Source organism: Aricia agestis, chromosome 5 (genome assembly GCF_905147365.1).
Source record: "Aricia agestis chromosome 5, ilAriAges1.1, whole genome shotgun sequence".
Classification (NCBI taxonomy): domain Eukaryota; kingdom Metazoa; phylum Arthropoda; class Insecta; order Lepidoptera; family Lycaenidae; genus Aricia; species Aricia agestis.
In genome coordinates this window covers 13,941,969-13,969,053 of record NC_056410.1, presented here as the reverse complement: position 1 = coordinate 13,969,053, position 27,085 = coordinate 13,941,969, and the positions used below count along the sequence as shown (strand labels likewise).

The 27,085-nt window shown below is 36.3% G+C and overlaps 1 protein-coding gene across 2 annotated transcripts in view; it reads right to left on the bottom strand.

The window, feature by feature from the left end:
* LOC121726872 (aminopeptidase N) overlaps nucleotides 1-22,439 on the bottom strand; it is a 37,522-nt gene extending 15,083 nt beyond the window's left edge. Inside the window, exons 1-7 of one of the 2 annotated variants that reach the window (XM_042114503.1) lie at nucleotides 22,292-22,439; nucleotides 15,674-15,749; nucleotides 8,710-8,969; nucleotides 8,137-8,331; nucleotides 4,747-4,902; nucleotides 3,134-3,273; nucleotides 729-918 (exon numbers count right to left, since the gene is read on the bottom strand). In XM_042114503.1, the coding sequence (XP_041970437.1) occupies nucleotides 729-918; nucleotides 3,134-3,273; nucleotides 4,747-4,902; nucleotides 8,137-8,331; nucleotides 8,710-8,969; nucleotides 15,674-15,739 (1,007 nt within the window). In that variant the 5' untranslated portion in view covers nucleotides 15,740-15,749; nucleotides 22,292-22,439. Of the gene's footprint in view, nucleotides 1-728; nucleotides 919-3,133; nucleotides 3,274-4,746; nucleotides 4,903-8,136; nucleotides 8,332-8,709; nucleotides 8,970-15,673; nucleotides 15,750-15,827; nucleotides 15,919-22,291 lie in introns of those variants that run through there. The other variant, XM_042114504.1, reaches the window with a different exon arrangement.
* Between the last annotated feature and the right edge of the window lie 4,646 nt (nucleotides 22,440-27,085).

Below are 27,085 nucleotides of genomic sequence, written 5' to 3'. Positions count from 1 at the left end.
TTGTTGTAAAGTACACAAAATGTAGAGCAACGGAAGACCTAAATAATTTTAAAGTACCTACTATTTGTTCCCTGAGATGTTTTCTGTTACAAGAAAAGAAAACAAAATGCTACTCGTGTTGTTCGAAACATTCCGCTTTTAAAGACATTACAAGTATGTAATTTTTGTAAACAACAAAGTTTACCTTTCTTCTAAGTATGCCAACATTCAACAACAATCGCTAATTAAGTCAATTAAGAAAAAAATAAGTTAAATAAGATATTGATGTACATTATACAGTAGCAGGCGCCAGTACAATTAAATATGTCAAGCATTCCGTAAAAATGTTGTAAATTAACTATATTTTTCTGTGATTCCGTGCAATATTAACATGAGTATATGACGCGCACTAAAATGATTTCGCTCGCTTAATAATGAAGGAGAACGCAGTTTTCGTTTCTCAGGTATTTTAGTAGATTGTCCTTCATTGTATTATGTTTTGTACAAATCCTATTTACCCATCCAGTTTCTATATTATATAGAGGGCCTAGACAAGCGGCAAGCGATTATCGTAAACGCCAACGCCACAAAATGTATGGGATTTGATATTAGTATTCGCTAGTGAAGCGATGACTCATGTCAAATCGCATACATTTTGTTGGCGTTTACGATAATCGCTTGCCACTTGTCTACTAGGGCTGTTATGCGCGACCTGGCGTCCGCTGATACATATCAGTATGAGCACTTACTTGAACACAATCAAGCCCCAGTTGTCAGCGGGTTTGACTCCCTGGTAGTTGGGCAGCGCGACTATATCCAACTGCCGCAGCGGCAGCGACACTTGCCAGAACGAGGCGATCTCGTCGAACACTCTCTTGAACTTGTCATCCACGCCTTCGAGCGTCTGCAGGTACTCTGGCCGACCCCATACTCGAAGTGCTAGAAATTATAATTGCAGTCATGACTGGATGAAGCGAACGATGTCAAAAATGTCTAGTCATCTAGTGTTTATAGCATAGATTGAGCATAAAATAGGACCGGGAATATTATTTAAAATTAAAAAAAATGCGGATTCTATGTAATCAAACCTTGTAAGTTACCTACTTCATCATCTGGATAATAATTTGTCTAGATATTATCCAGATGATAAAGTAGGTAAGTTACAAGGTTTGATTAAATTATAATGGAAACAATAGCCACCACCAGCTACCTAGTTGAAGTTGAAGAAAATAGTGAAGCAATCTAATGAACCTGGTGGTTCACGTCCTAAAACGAGCTGTTACTATCTTAACCAATCCTCCATAGTTGACGAAGTGTAAAATATAATATCATTAATGATTATGAATATGAACTCACTTGAAGTTTCATGAAAAATTCATTAAATTTCGCTCAGATTTACAGAAGATTTATTTAAATACTTAAATATTAATATATGTAATTAACAAGAAAAAGCTAAAAGGTTAAGGAGTTCCTTTCTTGTCAAAATAAACCTGTTTTTTTATAAACATCCTAATTGGATACTTTCGTACAATCGCTATGTTAAGGGATTAAGAATACAAACAAAAACATTTCTTTTAAATAATAGCGTCTACGAGATTTACATAATATGTCGTTCCATTAGCAGCAGCACTAATTTTCCAAGAATCCTTCTTTTTTTTTTTTTTATTAAATAAGGGGGCAAACGAGCAAACGAGTCACCTGTTGGTAAGCAACTACCGTCGCCCATGGACACTCGCAACATCAGAAGAGCTGCAGGTGCGTTGCCGGCCTTTTAAGAGGGAATACGCTCTTTTCTTGAAGGTTTGCAGGTCGTATCGGTCCGGAAATACTGCTGGTGACAGTTCATTCCAGAGTTTTACAGTGCGCGGCAGAAAGTTACGCGAAAAACGCACTGTGGAAGACTGCCACTCATCAAGGTGATGAGGATGGTATGTTTTTCGCGTGGGACGATAGCGAAAAGTTGCAGGTGGTATGATTCCGAACAATTCCTCAGAGCACTCCCCGTGATACAACCGATAGAGGATGCAGAGTGAAGCTACATCTCGGCGTAATTCCAAGGGATCCAAGCTGTTTGAAACACTATGGCAGTCAACAATTCGAGCAGCCCTTCGTTGGATACGATCCAGAGGGAGCAGTTGATATTTTGGCGCCCCTGCCCAGAGATGAGAACAATATTCCATATGAGGCCGAACCTGCGCCTTGTAGAGTTGTAGGCGTTGGTCCGGACTGAAGTACTGTCTCGCTCTGTTAAGAACACCAAGCTTCTTCGAGGCTAATTTGGACTTACCCTCAAGATGATATCGGAACTGGACTTCGCTCGATATGTTGACGCCAAGTATCCTTTATTGAAAAGAAGAAGAGAAAGAAAACAAAAATAGAGTTCCTAGTAACGACATTATAATTAAGTAATAAATAAGTAAGCCATATTTAACGCGGACAAAGTGTAAATACCACCATAATATTCAACCTTGAAAAATAAATCAAAGTTTCTTTACTTAGCGTACTTTAAGTACTCTTACTTGTAGTTCTCTTAATTAACTTTAAAACTTAAACCATTCGGTGGGTAAGCTTGCGGTCTCTTTACAGTATTATGGAAACTTGTGGACAAAATAAATCAGCGTGAACAAACCGAGGCAATAAGTTGTTTACAAATACAATAGCGGTGGCCGCTCCGAAGCGACTTTTCAGAGATTTAAATATTTATTTGCTGGTAGTCCAGTTCGGTGATTCAATGAAATATAATGATTAAAATGCAAATGCGAGGGGTCTCCCCCGATCCATTTGAATGTTATTACTTCGCCGCATGAATTATTATTTATTGGGATTTTTAAGCCGACACCTTATTTAATAGGACCCTCAGGTGGAATTTTATGGTGCTATCAAATGACGTATTTAATCTTTATTATGTTTGTTGAGTGCCTGCACTTAGCAGGAAACTTAGATCGCACAAAACAATTGACGTACAAATCATAGAAATTGATCCACAGACATAATATCAATGTGGCGGACCTAAGTTATTAGGCTATGCCATATCCAGTTAACACTTGTAGATTACAAATAACATCAATAGCCTGACATAAACAGGCTAAACGACGTATTCACATAGCGTCTGCCTCTTTATTTCATTGAGCAACAAGCTTAATAAATAACTCACTGATCTTATTTCCATTTTTGTCGGTGTATATTATGGGATCGTTGAGCAACTTGAGGTCGGCGATGATCAGGCCGAGTGTGAAGGTGGACATCGGGGGAGTTCGCTCGAAGTAGTCCCATACCGCGTCTGGCTCGTCAGTTCTACGGGAAAGTAACGTAAGTTTAAACTAGTGCGAAGAGCAGTAACAAAATTGACCAACAAAAAATTACAAAAACACTTCGGAAAAAAACAGGTATTTCATAAGTTTGCAAACGTTAAGACGTAGCCAGTACAAGCCCACGATGGCCCACTGCAGGCCACGCCATTGCGCGCCAAGCCTGGAAATCGTCCGCCATCAACATCATACACCATTACCCCGTCTACACAATGTTTTGCCACTGCAAACCATGACCAGCAAACCAGGACCATGCTGGCACACTTGCCAGCATGGTCCATGATTGTGCCTGGCACCTTAACATGAGGAACGAATGACATGAGATATTGAACATAAAACTATTACACAGATATAAAAAAAACTTGAGAGGTGTTAAGGGACACCCAGATGGAACGAAGTTCCTTTTTTTTTCATTTTCATTCATCATTCAGCCACCCCACCCAAATAAAATCAAATTTCCCGCCATAGAGGAATGGTAGAATTTTAAATTTCCCGCCAGTTGGCGTCATTGCCACATCAACACCCTCTGCCCCTACTTCGCAGGTACTAAAAAAGTGTCGTTACAATTTTTTTCCGTCTTGCCCCCTTTCGCAACGCGCGATAAGGAACTTCCTTCCAATCATTATTGTACTTCGATTAAAAATTTTAAATCCGAGGTTTACTGTGTTCTTTAATAATTCAATTTTGTTAAATCGTGTGTCAATAAATAAATGTATGACATCGTAAGAAATATTAAATTAGGAATTTTACACAGGGATGTCTCTTGTAATATTTTACGGTACGCAAGTCGGATACGTGTAGTTGCAGCTTAAAAACTGTTTAAAAATCCTCTGAAAAATTAGATATTCCCGACCGCTTTGTTGCTTCTTATTACCATATTCGATCTCTATTCGATCTCTACAAACTTTGCTAGCAAGCCAGATTTATCCGATAGAACTACTGCATGCATTAATAAACAACTACTCCATCAACAAAGATGCAAATAATTTATAATGTGGATTTTGTAGCTTGTACTTTGCAGAAGTTCGACTATACTCATACAATTTGGTACAATAAATGAATAAATTGTTTAGAGTACGTTGCCTACACTACATATACATTTAGATCATACACTATACACCCATATTTTATCTATCTCTATAGTCTATACACTACATACAACAATTAAAGACCTATGAAACCATTCTATATCAACCATGTCATCCCCAAAAAGTAGTGAGTAATGACTAACATCGACACTCACATTATAAAATATACGAAAGAGTATCCGTTGCCTTTCATTCTAAAGCCGCTGAACCGACATTCATAAAATTTGGCATAAAGATGATTTGATGACTCTCATACATTCGTTAAAGCATAGGATAGTTTTTTTCAAGGATCTCTTCTAGGAAAAATACAAGGATCTCTTGCTACAAACCATTTTTTTCGCAACGAAATTCGCACTTATTCAAATACTTACATGTTCTCAGTCCTCGCAACGGGCATGTTGCTCAGAGCGGTCATACTCCGGGGCCGAACAACGCTTAGCTCAAACGGCGTTTTGTACGCCGGCTCGTCGAAACACGGGAACATGCGCCGCGCGTTGTTTGGACGGAGCTGCGTCGCTACTACGGTCCTGTAAACACATTTTATTAGACTGCGGAGCTTTCAAAGGAAATCGGGATATTCTTTGGCATTTTCCGGCCTTGCATAGGTTTTTGAGTACCGAATTAAATAAATCCTCAGAGTTCACAGCGCAACGTGACGGCCACATCATCAGACATCGGCGACAACGATGCGATGCATTTTAAATATTATGATGCAATTTAATATTTAAAATGCAAAATTGTACGTTATTTGTTTTGTTATTCTTTGGTTTTTTTATAAACTCTGGCCTTGTTTTGTATATTCAATCCCTTATATTTCTTTTTATGAAATAAATATATCTCATCGTAAAATGCATAATGGTATGCATTTTACAATTAGATATTTCGTCTGTTCAATGTAAACTGACCCATAGTTTACTATACTTTTAAGCTACCATCAACGTTTCGGTTGTGTGACCTATTGTAATCTTACTCAACTGAACGAAGAACGTCAGATATTAATGATTCCCAAAATCGTATAACATGATATCCGCATCCCAAGTTATGTCCAATTAGAGTAACCCTTCGCGATTCTATAAATAGAGGTCTGCCCTCCGTACAGATAGCTAGGCCTACCGCCTATACCTTCATCGAGTTCTCTCGTAAAAATAAAATTGTTTTATGCCACATACACTGCCACATATGCCACATTTTCATTGTGCTCCTAATATATAATTTCTTTGTAACCTTATGTGAATTTGCTTTTATTTCTACTGTCTACATCAACTCCATCTGTAGATTATAAAAACTGTTTAGATTTATACAGTACCCTATACGCCTCCGTGGTCTAGTGGTACAGAACGCGGCTCTTGACTCGGAGGTCGTGGGTTCGATTCCCGCGTTGGAAACATGTTATTTCCAAGTTTGGTTAGGGCAATGCAGGCTGATCACCTGATTGTCTGACAAGTAAGATGATCCATGCGTCGGATGGGCATGTAAAAAGTCGGTCCTACGCCTGATCTGTCGCCGGTCGTGTCGGTCGTCCGTCCCACTGGGTTATGAGAGTAAAGGAATAGAGAGTGCTCTTGTGTACTGCGCACACACTTGGGCACTATACAATTACTCCTGCGTAGCTGGCCTGGTTTCAATGAAACCGGCCACCGTCACCGAAACCGGTGTGGGAGCTATTATTATTATACCCTATACTACCTACGTACTGGCTATTTCGAAACTGAAGAGTCTAAATTTACATAGACAAAAGAATATTTTAGGAAAATTCGTTGACTCTCAAGAAACAACAGTATGTTGGTTTTTAGGGTTCCGTACCCAAAGGGTAAAAACGGGACCCTATTACTAAGACTGTGTCGTCTGTCTGTCCGACTGTCCGCATGTCTGTCAGCAGGTTGTATTTCAAAAGCTATAGCTAGACCTCTGAATTTTTCACAGATTGTGTATTTCTGTTGCCGCTATAAAAATACTAAAAACAAAATAAAATTAATAATGAAGGGGGTCTTCCATACAAGAAACGTGATTTCTCACCTCATTTCATCACATCTCATTCTCATCACTAATTTCTTTGTCGCCATTACATGCTGTATTTCACCTGTCATTGGAAGTCATTTAACCTTTAAGTTACTATTGTTTGTATTTTATTGAATGTGTGAGATGATATTCTGTTGGTGAATCGAAATAAATAAAGTACATACATAGTGCTCTTATAAACAAGGATGACTTTGTTTAACATAATATTATTATTTTACTAATAGGTCGTCATGAGTCATGACGTGACGACTAACTATAGGCGCTGAAAATTCTTACAAATAGATAAAAATTACAATTAATAATATTTTTATATTTATTTTTTAATTTAATTACATTTTTAATATAGTACTTTTGAATACTAATTAGTAAGTAATAATATTATTATAGAGTGACCGTATTATATTTAAAAATGTTCAGATAGGTGTTTGTTACGTGCTATTGTTACACAGAATTTGTTTTAATTTACGTTTAAATGAATTTAGCTTGTCAGAAAATATACAAATTTCAGGGTAATTAGATAGTATGGTGTTGTAGGATCTACACAATCTTCTGAGCGGTGCATAGTGACCTAGATTAGTTCTGGCAAATTTAACATTATACGGCTTATAATTATTTTTTCTGGGTAATCTGACAGGAATGTTTATGGGAATTTTGCTTAAAAGTCTATTTATCTACTTTAATAATTATATTAAAATAAAATTAAAAAATGAGGGGGGCTCCAATACAAAAACACAATTTGTGGCTTACTTTTGCTCTATAACGGTACGGAACCCTTCGTGCGCGAGTCCGACTCGCACTTGACCGATTTTTTCTTAGCTACTTAGTACTTATGATGCTTTAAAACGTAGAGCAGCTTTAACGACAAGTATAGTATTGCAAAATACGTTAAAACAAGCTGTAAACAATATATTGCAGGGGCTAGACTCAAATTGGTTATTAGATATGCGAGCCTCTGTGCCGGCGTTTAATTATCACATACTCGGTGCCTTGGGCGGTAATGCAGGGCGGGATATTATGGCTGTTATTTACGGGCGATGTCACCAGGTAAGTGTGCAAACATTTTAAATAGTATGAAGTTTTCCTTCTGTTTTGTTTTTGGATTGTACGATTGTGAGGGGTTTTTAATGCTGGTTCTTTTTGTCAGGGTAGTTTCTGAACTGCTGTGGTTTGCATCATGTTCAGAAATATTTTGATGACAAATATTTTATTCTGATGTAGATGAAGAGCTGTAAGTGTGAAGGTACAGTCACCAACAAATCAAGGACCACTAGTAACTGGTAACCAGTGATCCTTCGCTACGTGAAAAGACCCGTCGTAATCTTTTTATGAAAAATTATCTTAAAAAATAAAATTTGATTATAAAACCACACATTATTTTGTAAATATACTACATAATCATTCATTAATTTCCAAACTATACAATTTATAGAATACTAGATGACGCCCGCAACTCCGTTGCGCCAAAATTCGTTTATCGCGCGGGAACCGTACATTTTTTCGGAATAAAAAGTATCCTATGTCCTTCCTCGGGACTCAAAGTATCTCCATACCGAATTTCAGCTAAATCGGTTTAGCGGTTTGGGCGTGAAGAGGTAACAGATAAACAGACAGACAGACGGACAGACAGACAGACACACTTTCGCATTTATAATATAAGTGTGGAAGTACTATAAGATCAACATTTTAAAATAAGAACTTCATGCTTTGATCTACGTTTAAAGTTATCTCGTGAACAAAGTTACCTTTCCACTTCCTGTTCGGTCATGTACGTAGTTTTAAAGAACGCCTCTGTGCTCGCCGTTTCCATATTCCCTTTGAAGTAGAACTTCAATAGGCCGACGGACGACTTGGGAATAGCTTCTTTCAAGCGGAGAGTCAGGATCGGCTTCTTAGGATCAGAACTCACGGATGCAACTGGTGCCGATTTAAATTCCTTCCTGGATAACAAAATTTCGATGGATTAACGAGGTTTTATGCTTGGATTTGTGCACACACAATTTTTTTTTTAAGTTTTTGAATCAAAAGCTGCCTATACAGCCTTTGTACAAAATTCTAGTAAAATTCGAGCAACGTTGAAATCATATTCCTGTATATTTTGATCGGTACTAAATTTTTCTATGCCTCAACTATACGGCATACGCGATAAAGGATCCGTGGCATCCCGGGACATGTCCGTGCCACAAAAAAATCTGTTTATGAACCCTGATAGTAGGCTCCGCATCTCCTATCATAGTATTGTGGACTATGATAGGATATGCGGAGCCTACTCGATGCAAACAAATATTAATTTCTCTTTGTACAAAAATATTACTTACTCTGTCGCCAAACGGTGCAACACCTCAGATTCCATGATATCAATTTCATGGGCGCAGTGAACGCTTATTGACTCGGTTTCTTCCAAAACTGTTATGTTGATCTCTATGCGTCCCTTGAACATGCCATCTTCTAGGTACGGTTCGAGAGCTAGTTTGTACCCGGTAGGCTCCACTGACTTCTCTAAGCGGCTTTCCATCGCCAGTCCGTAAGCATTGTTGAGGTCTATACTTCGTGTCTTGATGATGTGAAGGGCTCGCATCTAGGAAAAATAATGAAAAGTGAAAATTATAATCCACAGCTATGTATACTCCGGACTATTTTTTGTAATAAGGTGCAAACGATCTAACGAATCGCCTGATGGGACGCGCTCATTTAGCCCATCAACATCGGTAAAGTTACAAGCGATTTCGAAAGTCCGATTCATTTAAAATCGTGTCAATTAGTCGTTTAGCAACTACAATAGAACAAATATACAAACATTGTCAAAAAGTAGTTCCATAAACTTAAATGGGATCCTACGGATTTTTTGGATCTCAGATATGTAAACATGAACCATTAAGATATAAGGTTAATTTAAGTTGGGTTACACCAGAGGGGTGGTTAAAGTTAAAGTTATGGTCAAAGTTACGGTTATAGTTAAGACTAATTTAACTTTAACCTTAACTTTGACCACAGAATTTGAGAGAAGACGTTGCTGGTTCGACAAGGCTTTATAAGAATGTGGCGGGGGCGCTGCTGGTAAAGGAAAACTGTCAAAAATGGCGTTTTGGTATGATGACAGCGTTAGTTCCTTATTTCGCCACGTGCATTTAAGCTCTATGGTTATGGTTAAATATGGCGTCTTGATGGCATCCATTTTTAACTTTAACCAAGCAAAGATTTGACATTTTGCATTGTAGTTAAAGTTATAGTTAAAGTTACAGTTATAGTTACAGTTATAGTTAAAGTAAGTTGGTGCAACCCATCCTTAATATTTAAAAAAACCCTGAGATAATCTAGTATTTATAGCGACGTAACGCAGGCACACGCAGGGCCGTGGCCCGTGGCTGAAAATCAAAGTGTTAAACACGGTTTCATAATTATTATTTTGCGTCTTATAAGTTATAACTTATATTATAAAAGACGGGGCAAAACAATAAAACCGTGTTAACCGAGCCCACGAAATATAAAGGGTATCTATAGGTATTAAAAATAAAAAAATATCAAATAATGTATTTATTTTTAACTATTGACTTTTAAAGCTTTACGTAAAAATCATTAAACTTTATGTCGTCTTTATGTATACTATTATATTTTCTCACTTAATCCTGTAAAGGCATATTGGAAATACAGATTGTATTCCTCGTATTATCATAACTTTAGAAAATACGAGTTCTTTGAAATCTAGACACGGTATAAAATAAAAAGATTTTGTCTTCCAACATTAGCATTACTATAACAAAAGAGCACATTTTATTAAAAGCATCTGTCCTATCTTAAAATGTAAGTGTTCAACACAGAACGTTCTGAAAAATAAAATGTGTTCTCAAAATGGTTTGCGATATTTCATTCCGAAAATCAAAAAACACTTTCGTTTATAACAAGATACATCGTATTAAATGATAAATAACCAAATTCATCGACAAAATATTACAAAGCTGCTCTTAATGTATTTTCCGTGCTTTCGTAATCCTGTATTATAGAATAGGGACGTTCTTCACTAAAAAAAATACACGATGCCAATATTATAGCTGCCAGTAGCAACACTCTTCTCGATTGTTTAGGAATAATAGTAGAGGAGGGGAGGGTGCTATTTTTGTAGTCACTCGAGCGTCATGGAGACTTAGTAGGTTTTGTAAATTAGATAAAACTGATTAAAAAAATAATAAGAGCGTTTTTTATTTTAGTGGTGGATTCAGAAACTGCAGCCATTTTAAAGTTTTGAAAAAGAAAATATATTCAGAAAATTGCTTAATTAAGTCAGTTATAAATATATTTTAGACAGCAAGGACTAAATCATTTAGTTTAGTGCAAAATAAAATATCTGCGAAGCATAGTTAGGAAAATATGAAGCTTTACTTTTTTATATTTTAAAATGTACTATTAGAGAAGTTGATTCCTATGCAAATCGGGGACCTAAGTAGTTTGGTTGCGTTACGTCAAACCCAGCTGACAGATCACAATTAACATTGAATTGACATATTCGAGCAAATAACGTTGGTCTGTCAATTGCATAGGAATCAACTTCCTCGATGGTACCTACAGGCTTACCAAACCTTTGAATCGTCGGTGCTTTATATGGAAGCTTCTTTGGGGTATACTAAACATCTATATCTTAATCTGACAGATCTGATGACATTTTAATATTAAAAAAAAATTACCCATCACATGAGAAATCTGATTTCTATACCATTATAACTAAAAATTCATGTCGGAAGCCTATAGTTTTTTGTAAAGAGCTGCACAGTTTTAGTAGAGAACTGTATAGTTTTAGTAGAGAACTGCACAGTTTTAGTAGAAAACTGAACAGTTTTTTGTAAACAGCTACACAGTTTTAGTAAAGAATAAGCGCTGTTTCACTCCGGTTTTCTGTGAGCCCGTGGTATTTCTTCGGTCGAGCCGGCCCATTCGTGCCGAAGCATGGCTCTCCCACGTCAGAATGGGACTATACGTCAGAATGGGACTCTATGTCAAAATGGGACGATAACTAGCACTATTGACCAAGCCAACAAAGTGTCAATCTATGTTATTGTAGGCTTTTAAGTAACATTTAGGTACCATCGAAGAAATTATTGATTCACAGGCAGTTGACGAACCTACGTCATTTGGTCAGATTATGTCAATTCAATGAAGTCGTTATCTATCGGTTGAGTTTGAAATAACTCGACCAAACTACGTAGGTCCCCATGTGCCTATGAATCAACTTCTCTGATGGTACACAGTAGGGTTGCTGAGGATTCCTCTTCCGCTTCCTCATAATGAGGAAGTTCCGCAATATTTTGGGTTCCTCAACCGTTACCGCATCCTCATAAATAAAAATAAAAAAATCCTCTTCCGCTATCGCTTCCTCAAAATTTAAGAGGAATTTATGAGGAATTTCACTGCGCATGCGCGTCGCGTATCCAATCATGGCAACGCACACGCCAGAGCCAGATAATTGTATCATTCACTCATCTTTTGTTAGTGTGCATTATTGTGTATGTTTAGCCTGGGAAAATTAAGGAAATATTCGGTCTGACCGAATAATTCGTGTAGTTTTGAAAGTTGGTACAGTTGTTCCTAAAGGTGTCCAGATTATTATACTAAAAGTCTCCGACGCGAGGGTGGGACAAGAGCCGGCGGTGGGGGAGGGTACCACTACGTTTTTATTTTATCGTAAACATCTTTCAAATTTATTTTATGGTCGGTCGATTGGCGGGGTACGGGGCATTCATTTTTTGCAATTTTTAAGGGTCATATTATTTTTTATTTATTAGTAAATTTAGAAAAAATCTAACGTAGCTTTAACAGATCATAGTATTGTATAAAAATCATTTGTCTAAACGCATTGTCCAGGGAGTAAATTGGGGAATACGTTTGTAACATGGAAAAACAGTGCGAGCGTATACTCTGTATTTCCTAAAGTAATGATCGTACAGTAAAAATGCTTGGATGTAATTTATAGTAAATTTAATGTAGATAATTAATGTAGAAATCATTAAAGAGATATTTTAAAGCTCTTGTCCCACCCTCGGAGACTTTCAGTATATATTCATCTGGACACCTTTAGGAACAACTGTACCAACTTTCAAAACTACTCGAATTATTCGGTCTGATCGTCGATTTTGAAACTAATTTTCTTACACTAGTTACTGAACTCCTCCTTAATTGCTGGACCCATTTTGATTATTCTTTATATTGTGTGTTTTGAGAATGGTTTAGATTCATAGTTTGGTCCACTGGAAAATGGCCTTTTAATTAAATTTTGTGTAATTTACCTATGTACCTAGTTATGTACAGACAGGACAAAGACTTTTGGGTTGGGTCCGCTAGTATTTATAATTTCCTATCATCCTCTTCCTCATCCGCTTCCTCTTCCGCTTCCTCATCCGCATCCTCTTCCTAAAAAAATATCCTCTTCCTCATCCGCATCCTCTAAATTTGCGCGTGAAAATTCCTCTTCCTCCTCCTCTTCCTCATAATCACTTCCTCAACAACCCTAGTACACAGGAGACGTTGTTAGAAGTGACCGTGGATGGGCGGATGTCGTCGAGTATTGACCGCGCATGCGCAGACGCAGGTCGCGGTCTTACTGGCCTACCCGTCTATACCCTGTATGTTGGATTGGATCTAATTTTCTAATAAACATACCTAAATTTCTTTTTAGCCTACATCTAATTCACACACAGAAGAAAAGACTAAGATAGCTAGGGTACGGGAAGGGCGAGGCCTCAAATGACCTTTGCTACGAGGGAGTATACTGTGTATGTCATGAAACACCTTCAAAATACTAAATACTTTTTAGATGGTAGTGTAAAAAGAATATAGTTAAAAGTGCAAGTCTATCGTCAAAATTGAAGGAAACATCGGTACAAATTTATCTTTTTAGAGCCTATCCAACATGATTCTACAAGTCTTGTAGTCGCAAACTTCTAATCGTACGTATAATATGACTCTGGCTACTAATTTCAAAGTACATATCAAAATGTGGTTTAAAGTAAGAGATATGTTATAGAGCGTGTCACATGTCGCCAAATCCTGCCCATATGGGCACAAATTGTCAGTCGTATGCCAATCACTCCACGGCAAACACGTTTTCACTACGCCGTAAATTGTGAACAAAATGCTGACTTGTGCTATAATAACCTACAAAAATTTCAGCGATACTGTGAATTTCAAAAATAGCGGGATCACCTATCACAGCCAACTGTAATTTATACGATTTTTTAATTTAAAAATCAATTATTCTTCACGAAAAATATTTTTCACGAAAAATGTTCCGTGAACTATCAAACTAAGGCACTAGTGATGTGGTGTGATGCAGATTTTGGTATCGATATTTTTATCGACATTTTTTCTGCGGTTGCGTTATTATCTACACTAATATTATAATATTAGTGTAGAAATAAACAAACTCTTCAGCTTTATAAAGCTGAAGAGTTTGTTTATTTGAACGCGCTAATCTCAGGAACTACTAGTCCGATTTGAAATTTTGAAGTATTCTTTCAGAGTTAGATAGCTCATAGCCAAGAAACAGAGGAAAATGTGGAAAAAACGGGGAAAATTATTTGAAAGGGCTTATCTCACGCACCATCCAGCAATTTTTATGTTGTTTGGCATAAATAAAAAGTAGATCACATGAAGGATCATAGGCTACTTTTGTGGGCTAATTTGTCTTTGAAATTCCTAATTTACGGGAGTGAAGCCGCGCGAAAGGTCTAAATTTATTATAAATATGCGGAAGTTTTATAGTCGAAAGAGTGGAGCTTAAGAGGATACACAAGAGACAAGAGAAATTGAAAATAGGTATTTGAAAATGTATTGCTGTCTCACCAATCTCAAGTCTCAAACCGTAGAGCGCGATACAGAAAACACGACAAAAGTTCTAATAAAGAACAGAAAATCTTCGATTCGTTGTCCGCTGATTCCTTCTCCAAAACTTAACCGATTTAAGTACTTTTTTCATTAAGAATCAAAACAAGGCTTGAGCTGTGTTCCTATGTTTTATTTTTTTGGTATATTTTAGCCAGTTTTGTTTTCTGGGTGTTTGAACACAGAGGAAAATCTGGCCATTTTTTTGGGTTTTTGGACGTTCTTATCTTTTTTAATAATAAAATTTTGAAAAAAAGAAAACATAAGGACATGCAATAGTGGCCATAGATATTCAGGAAAACAATCATAACTCTACCGGCTTTATCCAGGGAGGAAACAGGGGACAACGTTTGTAAGGAAAAACGGCGATGTGGACTCCTCTTAATGCTTACTCATATAATAACTTACAATAATTAGTGTATCTTTGAAGAATGATTTCAAGTATTACCTTCATCGCTTTTAGTCCTATTTCAGTTTCCCCAAAGACGCAAAATTCAAAGAAAAATGTATGCAAGAAATTGGCCAAGTGCGAGTTCGAGCAAAAAATAGCAAAAAAAATCACGTTTGTTGTGTAGGAGCCCTTAAATATTTAATTTAATTTGTTTTAGTATTTGTTATTATAGCGGTAACAGACATACACAATCTGTGAAAATTTCAGAAGTGTAGCGGTTATTGAGATATACAGCCGAGACAGACAATAAGACATCGAAGTCTTACGAATATGGTCCATTTTTTTCCTTCTTAAAGATATTCAATAATAATAAGCGGGGGATGTTACTACATCGCTATAGAAGCCTAAACTGTGGCTAGTTTTTGTCTGTCTGTCTGTATGTTTGTTCCAGCATCAGACGAAAACTACTGATCCGATTTGAATGCGGTTTTCGCAGATATATTTGTTTCTTTTCCAACTTAACATATGGTTATATAATATTATGAATGTTTATATATTGCCTAGTTATAATTTTGCCAAACAGCTGATTATTTTTTCCGAATTGAGTTGGTCCCATAGTAAAAGTTTTTCGTAATCATGGATGATTTCAACCCCTTTCGGCATTTAAGTTGTTTTTGTTAGACTGTAATATTAATTATTTTCACTTTCATTCTTTTAATAGTATTTAAATACCTACCAAAATACATTCATATCGTCGTAATAATAATTAATCGACACCGTAGATAGACCGGACTATGCTGACAATATAGTGTCATTGAAGTCGGCGACATAGGTTTCCATATAAACGGCGCTACATAACACTTCTCCTTATTTTCCTGTTCTTAGTTTAAAACGCATATTATCGATACTCTATTGCGCATCACTAACCCAAACGTGATAAGCACACCTTAATAAGCCCATATCGGGATCCTCGCAGCGCCTCCAAATAGGTTTTTAACAACATAAAGATGAGAGTAACTGACCTTATCCGGTGGCATGGCGTAGCACACGTACATACATGCCAGCACTCCCAACCAGATTGTTCCCATGTTTGTGTACCTGGAATTATTTTAACAGCGTATAAAAATGCAAAAGGCAAAGGTTTGTAACATACCAGCCTGTGCCAGCAGTCCTTACTGAATTGTTTTTATGTTGTGTATCCTCAAATACTTTTTTATGAAATGCAAAGTGTACGAATACGGTACGGAACGTAGACGAATAAGCTTTTCTGAAAATAGGTGTATGATAATTAAACTTAGTCAGGTATGTAGATAATATTATGTAGAGTTTCCAGTATCTACTAGATAGCAAAATATTATCTAAGGCGGCCTACGAGTAGGCATAATTCTTCATACTAGAGGGCGCCCAATGGTCGAAATTCGACCTTATAATGACATTGGACTACTACCTATATTTTGTAAAAAAATATTGACATTATCATATTTTTTTCAACTCTTGTCTCTGGGACTCAGCTGATCTCAGACTGGCCGTGTAAGCATTGTCTAATAGTATCTAAGATTCAATAAAAAAAACTATAATCCATTTTCAATTTGTCATCTTGTTGTCAAAAGACTTCAACCATAAATAAAAGAGTATAATTCGTATGTATAGGCTTGTCACTCAATAATCTGTCATTTTTCCTAGTGTGTGTGTTGTAGTGTGTGTAAATGTTTTGTTAAAAAAATTTATGATAAAAGCATAATTGCAAAATAATATTAGCTCGATGCACTCCTTCAGCATACAAACTATAACTGTGCAAAATTTCATTCACCTACGTTTCCCCATTTTTCGTCAAAAGGGATACAAAGTTTTTGGCTCACGTATTAATATACAGTGTGTAACAAAAACTAGTGATAATACTTTAGGGTGTGTACATGTTCCTTGTAGAAAGTTCACTGTGAAAGTAGCAGCTCTAAAAGACGAACATTTTTTTTCACTTTTGTATGGGCAAGGGCCCGAGCGTCACGAGTTTCCCCATACAAAAGTGAAAAAAAATTTTGGTCTTTCAGCGCTGCTACTTTCACAGTGAACTCTCTACAAGGAACACGTACACACCCTAAAGTATTATCACTTGTTTTTGTTACACCCTGTATAGATTGTATTGAAATAAGTTTATTTGCATTAATTTGCAAAATTTCGAGTGTGTAATGCGTCGAGTTAGCGACCGGTCGTGCTCCGCGTTACACACGCAGCAAAAGTAATATTTTTGCGAATCGCGCGGCACATTGCCGCTGCACGTGACCATGGCGCTCGTGGCCAACGAGTTGCTGGCGTTTATCCAGCACGCCATCGACACTATGGACGAGGTCAGCATCATGCAGATCTGCAAGTCCTCCTTCTCCAGCGAGGAGATTTGCAAGGGCAAGCAGCTGCTATACGAGACGCTCGGACAGAGCGCGAATATGCCGTCGCGACGAAGAGACGGAACGGAAAGGAGCGTGCAGGACATCATCTCCCTGCTGAAGCAGACGGATCCTGATGAGGTGCCGGCTTTTGTGGCAAAGGAGCTCCACAAGCTGCCACCCGTCACATTGGACCACGTCGACGTCGTCAGCCTACTGAAGGATATCAGGTTCCTGAAGGAGGAGCTGGCCGGAGTTCGAGGTAGATTGCAGGCATCAGAGTCTACGATCAGTGACTTACGTATTGAATTATCGCAATTAAAAAGAGGTAATTCAATATGTAGGTCACCTGATGCTGATGCCGCATTCGTCACTACTCGTCGTGGCGCGCAAGCGAACACGTTTAGCCCGTCAGCATTATCGGACGGGTCAACGAACACCGCCGCTGTCGCCCCCGCCCCCGCTCCCCTCCCAGTTGCGACGACCCCGAGTCCTCAGGCGACTCAGAAAAACTTTGCGACTGTTGCTGGTCGCCCCGCACCTCCCCCGCGGGCGAAAACTAATGGGGCGAATGAGAGCCGCAAGGCTCCGAAAAGTCGCGAGACTGAGAGCCGCAAGGCTACGAAGAGCCGCAAGGTGGAGTCTTCTCGGCTTGGCAAGGACGAAGGCAGGAGGTGCGATGAGGAGGGCTTCATACTGGTGGAGAGGAGGAAGAAGCCCGCCGCCCGCAACCATCGCGGCACCGCACCATATGTACCTGAGCTGCGTCTGCGGAGCGAGGTCCCCGCGACGCCCCTGTACATATCCCGCCTGCACTGGTCCATGGAGATCCAGGACGTCGTGGACTACATCCAGAAGAAGACGACACTGCGCCTGAGGGTCGAGCGTCTGCAGTCTCACCACAAGGTTAACTTTAGCTCCTTTGTGGTGAGAGTACCGACGAATCTTCTGTCGACTTTCGAGGCGCCGGAGTTCTGGCCGATGGATGTAGTCTATCGGAGGTTCCGGGGGAGACTCCGGACCGAAGCGAGTCACGTCGCCGGCAAAATGTGACAGTGTTAGTTTTTAAGTATATATAAAATATGTATGTCAGTTTTAAGGTATTTATTATATAATTATATGTATGTTAGATTTAAGGTATTTGTTATATGGGCCTCTGATGCCTGAATTAAATGATTTGATTTGATTTGATTGATTAAATTAAATACAAAAAGATAAAAAATGTTCTTATATTAATGACCTATGTCATTAATATAAGAATAGGAATAAGAGAAACATTTATTTTGCACATCACACAACACAATATTTACAAACAGACGTGAGAACAAGGACAAAGTATAATTAATTTAATATTATATATTGTGTGATGCCAAAAATGGACCCTAGCTCAGCATTATTTATATCATAAAATAATGTTCAATTACAAAAATAATTTGGATGTAACGTTATACCACAAGGTATTTTCTCGAACATAATATTATTTTCATAAAGGTCATGTACAGACATGCAAATTTATAGGTGCCTGTACAGGAAAGGTAAAGAAAAGTCACCTTTGAAATTCAACTATACCTAGTAAATTGAAGCAAGAATTTAGTACTATATACAATGTGTCCCGACACCGGTATCCGATCCTTTAATGTCATGATATATTGCATATTTTATCGACAAATTGGCCCTCAAATTTTATCTCTCTCTCACGGTTGTAAAATGGCAGCCATTTTAGTTTTTCTCGGGCTTTCACACTAATCTGACCAGTACTTCTCATGTAAATATCCTATGAAGATAAAAAAGGTCTCAATTCGACCCCTCTGGGTAGAAACGTCGTAAAAGCCAAATAGCCATTTTACAGTACGACAAAAAAACAGAAATCGCAATTTTGTTTCACGCATATTTTTTTATTCTTTGAAGTTATAATAAGCCACTATAGCTCATTAAGCTTAGATTTTCGGGTAGTTTACGATATAGAAACTCAAAATATTCTACATTCAATAGTTTCAGAGATCGCATGGCTTTTACTACAAAAAATCTAGTTGTAAATGGCTTTTACAACATTTTTTTTTGCTTCACGACTGCAACCATTTATTCATTTGGTTGTATAAGACTTAAAACAACGTTTTATTGCAGGTATTTTTTGAATTAAAAGACAAGTGTAATAATAAGAAAGTAGTGACGAATATGAAATTATTTTATAGTTTTTCATTATTTTAATGTATAATTGTACTTTTCCGACAAACTTTATTAAACTTATCAAAATAATCGGCCAAATATAAGTCGGACTCGCGCACGAAGGGTTCCGTACTGTTATAGAGCAAAAATTGTGTTTTTTTTTGTATGGGAGCCCCCCTTCAATGTTAATTTATTAAAAAATTATTGTTAATTATTAAATTACACATATAAATAAAGCATTTATGAAAATTTGAAGTGCCTACCTGTGGCCATTATTGATATCCAGCAAAAAAAGGCCAAAACAAATCACGTTTGCTGTATGAGAGCCCCTCTTTAATATTAATTTTATTTTGTTTTTAGTATTTGTTGTTATAGCGGCAACAGATATACACAATCTGTGAAAATTTCAGAAGTCTAGCTAGAGCGGTTCTGAAGATAAAGCCTGGAGACAGACAGACGACCAGATAGCGAAGTCTTAGTAATAGGGTCCCGTTCTTACCCTTTGGGTACGGAACCCTAAAGACATGAAAGTTATTAAAGATATCTTTGGAAATAACAGGATATTGTATACAAACTTACCAACAAAAAATAAACGACATACGTAATTTGTTATTCAGTCGACTCACTCATCACTGCAGTAACATTATCAATGTAAGATTAACACAATCTCTTAACTATGCCGAAATAGTAAGCATTTAACAATAATAACATTATCTTAATAAAATCAGTTCCTTGTAATATATTCGTAATGTTTACGGTATAAATCTTTTTGAGGAAAACTGCTCAGGTACATTTTGCTCAACTTTATATACGAAACAATCTTAGCTTTTTAAACTAAAGTAAACATTAGAGATATTTTCACCTTTGGAATAATAGTGAATGGCGCATTATAACTGTGTTAATTTTATTTTGATAATGTTACTGCAGTGACGAGTGAGTTGACTGAATAACAAATTACGTAATATTATGTCATTTATTTTTGTTGTTAAGTTTGTATACAATTTCTGGTTATTTCCAAAGACGTCTTTAATAACTTTCATGTTTTTTTTAGTTTTACTATCTAAGATTGTTTAATCTGTAAGTTGAGAAAATGTTTTAAGGAAGTTTTCCACCAAAAGACTTATTACCAAGAGTAACAATACGAAGAACTGATTTTCTAAAGCTATTAAAGTTAAAAACTTACCTAGTTTTGCATTATTTAGAAGTAAAGTTTATTTTATTCCGATAATTTTATTAAAATTTATCGGAAAAGAAAAATTTTACGTTAAAATAATGAAAAACTATACAACCAAATGAATAAATGGTTATAGTCGCGAAGCAAAAAAAAATGTTGTACAAGCCATTCACAACTAGATTTTTTGTAGTAAAAGCCATGTGATCTCTCAAACTATTTAATGTAGAATATTTTGAGTTTCTATTTAATAAACTATCCGAAAATCTAAGCTAACTGAGCTATAGTGGTTTATTATAACTTCAAAGAATAAAAAAATTTTTTTAGTAGAGATTTTTTTTTATTAAAAAAAAAAGCAAACGAGCAAACGGGACACCTGATGGTAAGTAGCTACCGTCGCCCATGGACACTCGCAACAACAGAAGAGCTGCAGGTACGTACCTGCAGCTCTTCTGTTGTTGCGAGTCTTTGCGAGCCTTTAAAAGCCATATTAAAAATGTTGTAAAAGCCATATTTGTTGGTGACGTGTCTTTTAGTACAAAATGTTTGATAGTGTTATCTTCAAGTATTGTATATATTATGTAGTATAAACGACGAAATTAAAAAATATATCGCTTACTACATAAATTTCAAAAATTAATTGAATTGAATAAAACATTTTCAAAGAAGAAAACTGGGTTTATAATGAGTTAAAAAATGCTGTAAAAGCCATTTTTTTTTTTTTGCGAATTTGAACATTTCGAATATACAGATCGATAGAGCTCGCGATTCTGGGTAAGAAACCGTTAAAAACTCATTTTGGCCAAAATGGCTTAAATGGCTTTTACGACGTTTCTACCCAGAGGGGTCGAATTTTGATAGCTAAACTTGTGGACTACGCTTACACAGGCAATATGTTATAAATTTCGTGGCATTAAACATAGAAAAACCAAAGTTTAAGAAAAAAAAATTGTGTATTTTTTAATTAATGGCTTTTTGTGAAAAATCTAGCACATTAAACTGGTTCTTTTTTATTTTAAAAAGATAGAGGAGGTTCTTATCTTACATAAATTCTTTACTTCAATGCTCTAAGTCAGATAGTTTAGAAGTTATAACGATTTTTCTATGAAGTATAGGTCAGATTAGTATGAAGCCAGAGAAAACCTTTTTTTTTCAAAAGTTAGAAAAAAAATATATTTGAAAGCCAATTTGTCACTAAAATATGCAATAAATCATAAGGTCGATTTTTTTTCTCCAACTTTTGAAAAAAAAAATTTTTCTCTGGCTTCATACTAATCTGACCTATACTTCATAGAAAAATCGTTATAACTTCTAAACTATCTGACTTAGAGCATTTAAGTAAAGAATTGATTTAAGATAAAAACCTCCTCTATCTTTTTAAAACAAAAAAAACCAGTTTAATGTGCTAGATTTTTCACAAAAAGCCATTAATTAAAAAATATACAAATTGTTTTCTTAAACTTTGGTTTTTCTATGTTTAATTTCACGAAATTTATAACATATTGCCTGTATAAGCGTAGTCCACAAGTTTAGCTATCAAATGAGACCTTTTTTATCTTCATAGAATATTTATATGAGAAGTACTGGTCAGATTAGTGTGAAAGCTCGAGAAAAACTAAAATGGCTGCCATTTTACAACCGTGAGAAAGAGAAAAAATTTGAGGGCCAATTTGTCGATAAAATATGCCATAGATCATGACATTAAAGGATCGGACACCGGTGTCGGGACACATTGTATATATTATATTTTCCTTATAATATTGCAAATTACCCCAGACTGAATATTATTGTTGTTATGACTGAAAATGTGGGTTACATTATATATTTTTATCCTGCTTTTAAATCACTAGATTAAAATGAGCAAAGACTAAAGAAATCTCAGGTAAGCTAAATGTATATCAACAAAAGATTGTAAAACTTACAAGTCAATCCGTTGTGGAGAGTCGCGATTATCTGAACCCGGGTTCGGCTCAATTCCCTCCAATTGCCTCCAGGATATAGTCTATTTGCGCTGACGACACCTCCATTGTCACATATGTCGAGTGCCCTGCCAGTCCCGCCTAATGATATTTACAAGTACTATATCAATCAATTGGATTTTCTTGTTAATGCGAGCGTTGTTTGCTTTTAAGCGATTTGTCGCAAATTTTTCAAAATAGGTACTATTAGAGAAGTTGATTCTTAGGCAGATGGGGACCTACGTACCTATTTTGGTCGCGCTTTATCAAATCCAGCTTACATTATGTTACAGTACAAATGACGACTTACATTATGTTGATATACTCGTAATTCAACCAAATGGCGTAGGTAAGTCGACTATGAATCAATTTCTACGATGGTACATTTATTTTCCCTTCATTGCGCCTAAAATTATTTATCGAGATAAAAACTACTCCATATCCTTTTGCAGGACTCAAGTCTCAACCTATTTCTATGCTCAATTTTATCATAATCGCTGAAACGGTTTGAGAGTGACAAGAATATACAGAGAGACAGAAAGATAGACAGTCATACACATTACACTTTCACAATAATATGAGTATGGATTTTGCCCATTAATGGGTACTTTACTGCATTGATGGCTTCAATATTTTACGAACGTAAGAATTACAAATGGCTGGTTTGAATAACAGTTCATAAACGCTGATTTTAATAGTAGTATAACAATTATTATTAAGAGGATACCACAGCAGCTAGAGAAATGAAAAAAAAGTACGTGTAATATCTATAGCTGTCTCCCTTACCTCAAGCCTATACCGCAGAACGCGATAGAGACAACTGCAGAAAATCCAGAAAATCAACGATTCGTTGTCCCCTGATTCCTTCTCCAAAACTTAACCGATTTAAGTACTTTTTTCATTAAAGATTAAAAAAAGGCTTGAGCTGTGTTCCTATGTTTTGCTTTTTTTTGTATAATCTATCCAAATCTGTTTTCTGGACGTTTGAACACAGTGGAAAATCTGGCCATTTTTTTTGGGTTTTTGAACGTTCATATCTTATTTAATAATTAAATTATGAAAAAAAGGAAAACATAGGGACATTGTATTAGTGGCCGTAGATATTCAGGAAAAAAATTATAACTCTACTAGCATTATCCAGGGAGGAAACAGGGGACAGCGTTTGTATGGGAAAAATGGCGGTGTGGAATCCTCTTAATAGTAGGTCCATAACTTGTTTGGTTTATGCCATGCTTAACCTTGCCACTGCAAAGTACTTTATTACCTGCGTTACTTGCAAATTACGATGAAAACAAAGTAATAACCATCCAGCATCCTATAATATAATGAATATTCATGCTATGTTAAGATCCGTCATCGTCTTTGACAACTTACGCCCAACAAACAACTGCAGGAGATTGCTGGAGGAGAAAGTCAGAGCTGACTGGAAGAATAGAAGCTCTCGGTTGTCCAGTGATGTATAATATCATGATACATGTACCACTTTTGAATACTATGAAGTAAGACTGTCGAAAAAAATAAAAACATACAGCCGAACATCGAACCTTGTCTTCTTTTAGAGGTCGGTTAAAAAGTGCATCAGATTTGTTCATGTTACCATGAAAGTTACGGTCACCTGGTTACCTGGTTTATTCAGGTTTCATAAACCAGGCTGTAGTTTCATAGAATATAGCCACAAAACATGCAAGTTAGTCCGCAGTCTCCTTATGTAAAGGAATCTTTGTGCCTATTTTTACCTATTTCCACTATAGTCTAATTAATTCAAAACTTTGTATACGTATTATGAGCCAATGACGCGGACGATGCAATAATTTGTTAAAATTTTAGAAAAAAAAATGAGTTCGAATACTTAATTCTAATAAAAGATAAAAATAAATCAAGATTGTTTTTTTTTTAGTTTTTTTAAACCTTTATTTTTATGTTATTTTTACACAAATCAGGATCAAACCTGCAACCTGTCTACACGAGCGCAATAGTAGGTACCTACCAGTGGTACCACGGTCGCTCGCCGCTCTCGCCGCTCGGTTATTATTATTGTGATTTGTGAGCAATTACGCGTAAAATTGGATAAGGTAACGACAACATGTAATCTTAGATCAAAGTCAACGTTAATAAGGTCAAGAGTTTATATTTAGCACAAGCGTATATAACATTATGAATTTCAAAAGTTTTAGCGTTTGACTTTCAGAAATATATTTTCTTGCCAAAAACTTTTTTGAACTTTGGCCTTTACAAATACATAAGTAAAGCAAACATACCTAAATATAGATTGCAGGTTGTTAATACGTTACGTAAATATTATGTGGTAGTTCCTGTGTTAAAATGATTATGAGTTATGACGTATCGAGTTTTTACTAGATTACTAATAGCATTTTGCGCAGCATAAAATAAAACCAATAACTAAAATCGATTCTTTGAGATCATTTATTAATATTGTGCTTAACTTATACTTTGTTTTGTTACGCTCTGTCTGTAGGTAAGTATATCCGAAAAAAAAATAAGAGAAGGAAAGTTTGGTGTGTGGAACACATGGTTTGGGATGGGAAAAAATTCAAGTAGGTATTTTGTTTATAAACGTGTTCATAATGCACTATAATATACACTTGGTTACTCCTAGAGTCATGACTCATGTCACACAGCACACTGCAGCAGCAAAGGAAACAAAACGAGATGCAATTTGGTGATGCATAAAAACCGATAAACAATTGGAATAGCAAAATAGCTTGAAACCGCTTGACATTTAAATTTTGCTTTGCATCGTCGCGTCTCTTCTTATCTCGTCTTGGTATGAACTGACCCTTAATAGCTGTTACTGACGTGCATAGTAACCAGTGGTTTGCGGCATATTCAACTCGACGCAATATGTTAACGCAAATTGAAAATTAATAGATTTTGTACGACCACCAAAGCCGCAACAATTAGACGCCACACAATTAAACAATATAGTGCACGGCATGCGCGCGGCCTCTGGAACTTGGCCGCGCACTCCGTGCGCTTTGATAATTTGCATTTCGATTTTTTTATGCTTGAGTTTTTATGCTTTGGTTTGCACTCGAGGGTGCAGGTTCGATCCCGAGTGGAGGCATGTACCAATGATTTCAAGACGGACGGACGCGACGTTCGTACGGTGAAGGAAAACACCGTGAGGAAACCCGCACATAATTATTGTTATAATTATTGTATCTGCGGTTTGGGCATGAAGACCTCTTCTTCTACCTAGTAGACAGATATAGACAAACAATGCGGTTCAGAATTCAGATCATTCTACTCACTCTCGATTTCCTCTCAACTGAATGACGTCAATTTCACCGTTAATTACTTAACAAGTTTAGCACCTATCTTCCTCATTAAAACTCCAAACAACTAATAAATTGGACGCTGTTAAGCATCCGTGTACTAACCCACGAAAAATGACGTATTGAGTTATGAATGCAGTTAAGTATGTTCTTTTGATGATTTAGAACAAGACTGCATTCAAAATTTAACAACAAAAAAATTGTGGGTTAGGACACTAATGCTTAAAGCGACCAATTAGTAGGTGTGTATTGTGATCCACTTTAGCGTTAATACAATTTTGTTTCTGTTTTTAAAAATAAACTAAATCCAGTAACTTTGCTTATTATAGAAAGACTAGATGACGCCCGCAACTCCGTTACGCCAATATTTGTTTATCGCGGCGGACCCGTACATTTTTCCGGGATAAAAGTATCCTATGTCCTTTCTCGAATCTCAAAATCGGTTTAGCGGTTTGGGCGTGAAGAGGTAACAGACAGACAGACACACTTTCGCATTCATAATATGTAAGTATTTATGTAATAAGGTATGGATTACTTTTATTAATGAATGGATTACTATAATGGAGCAAAACCATAATATCCAAACTAAATATCATAAATGCGAAAGTGTGACTCTGTATGTTACCTCTTCACGTCCGAACCACTGAACCGATTTTGCTAAAATTTGGTATGGAGATGCTTTGAGTCACGAAAAAGGGTAGGGTACTTTTTGTCCCGAAATTTAAGGTTCCCCTGCGGTAAACTAATTTTGGCGCATCGAAGTTTGGGGCGTCAACTACTAACACTAGTAAAAGGCACTAAAATATTTTCAAAGCAAAGAACCACTAGGTTGTTTTTATCTTTTAGTCTGTGCCTATCAGAACCGAAACGATTTTGCATTGCGGCTGGGAATTCCCGACTTCCTAATTCCTATAAAGAGATAATACTATCCGGTAAATCAACAATCAGACATTTTATTCCGAGAAAGAATTTAAGGTGACGTATGGTAAAACCGATATTGGAGAGATTGAGCTCACTTATGACTTATGAGTCATAGCAGGAAGTACACTATAAGTAATATTATTTACAGCTTGACCTAAACTTAACTGTTTTCGTTGAATATTTTTGAAGAAATTTTCGAATATATATATTATGTATTCGAATAGTAACATTCCCTAAGTGAGAGTAAGTAATCCTTGGGTTGCGAAATGCTACAACTTTGATACCTGCATCTTTTAATTAATAAAATTGATCGATAAATTAATTGATGGATTGTGTAATAATTTTTTAAGTAAGAATAATTAATAATTAATTTGAAAGTAATCAATTTGGAGATTTCTAAACAATTCTGCAATCACGACCACAAGAAATTGCAGAATCAAACAATTAAAACTTGATGTAGATGATGCTAATACATAGATATAGATAATCGTATCTCCTTTATGGCAAATAATGATATCATTGAAAATATAATACATACACC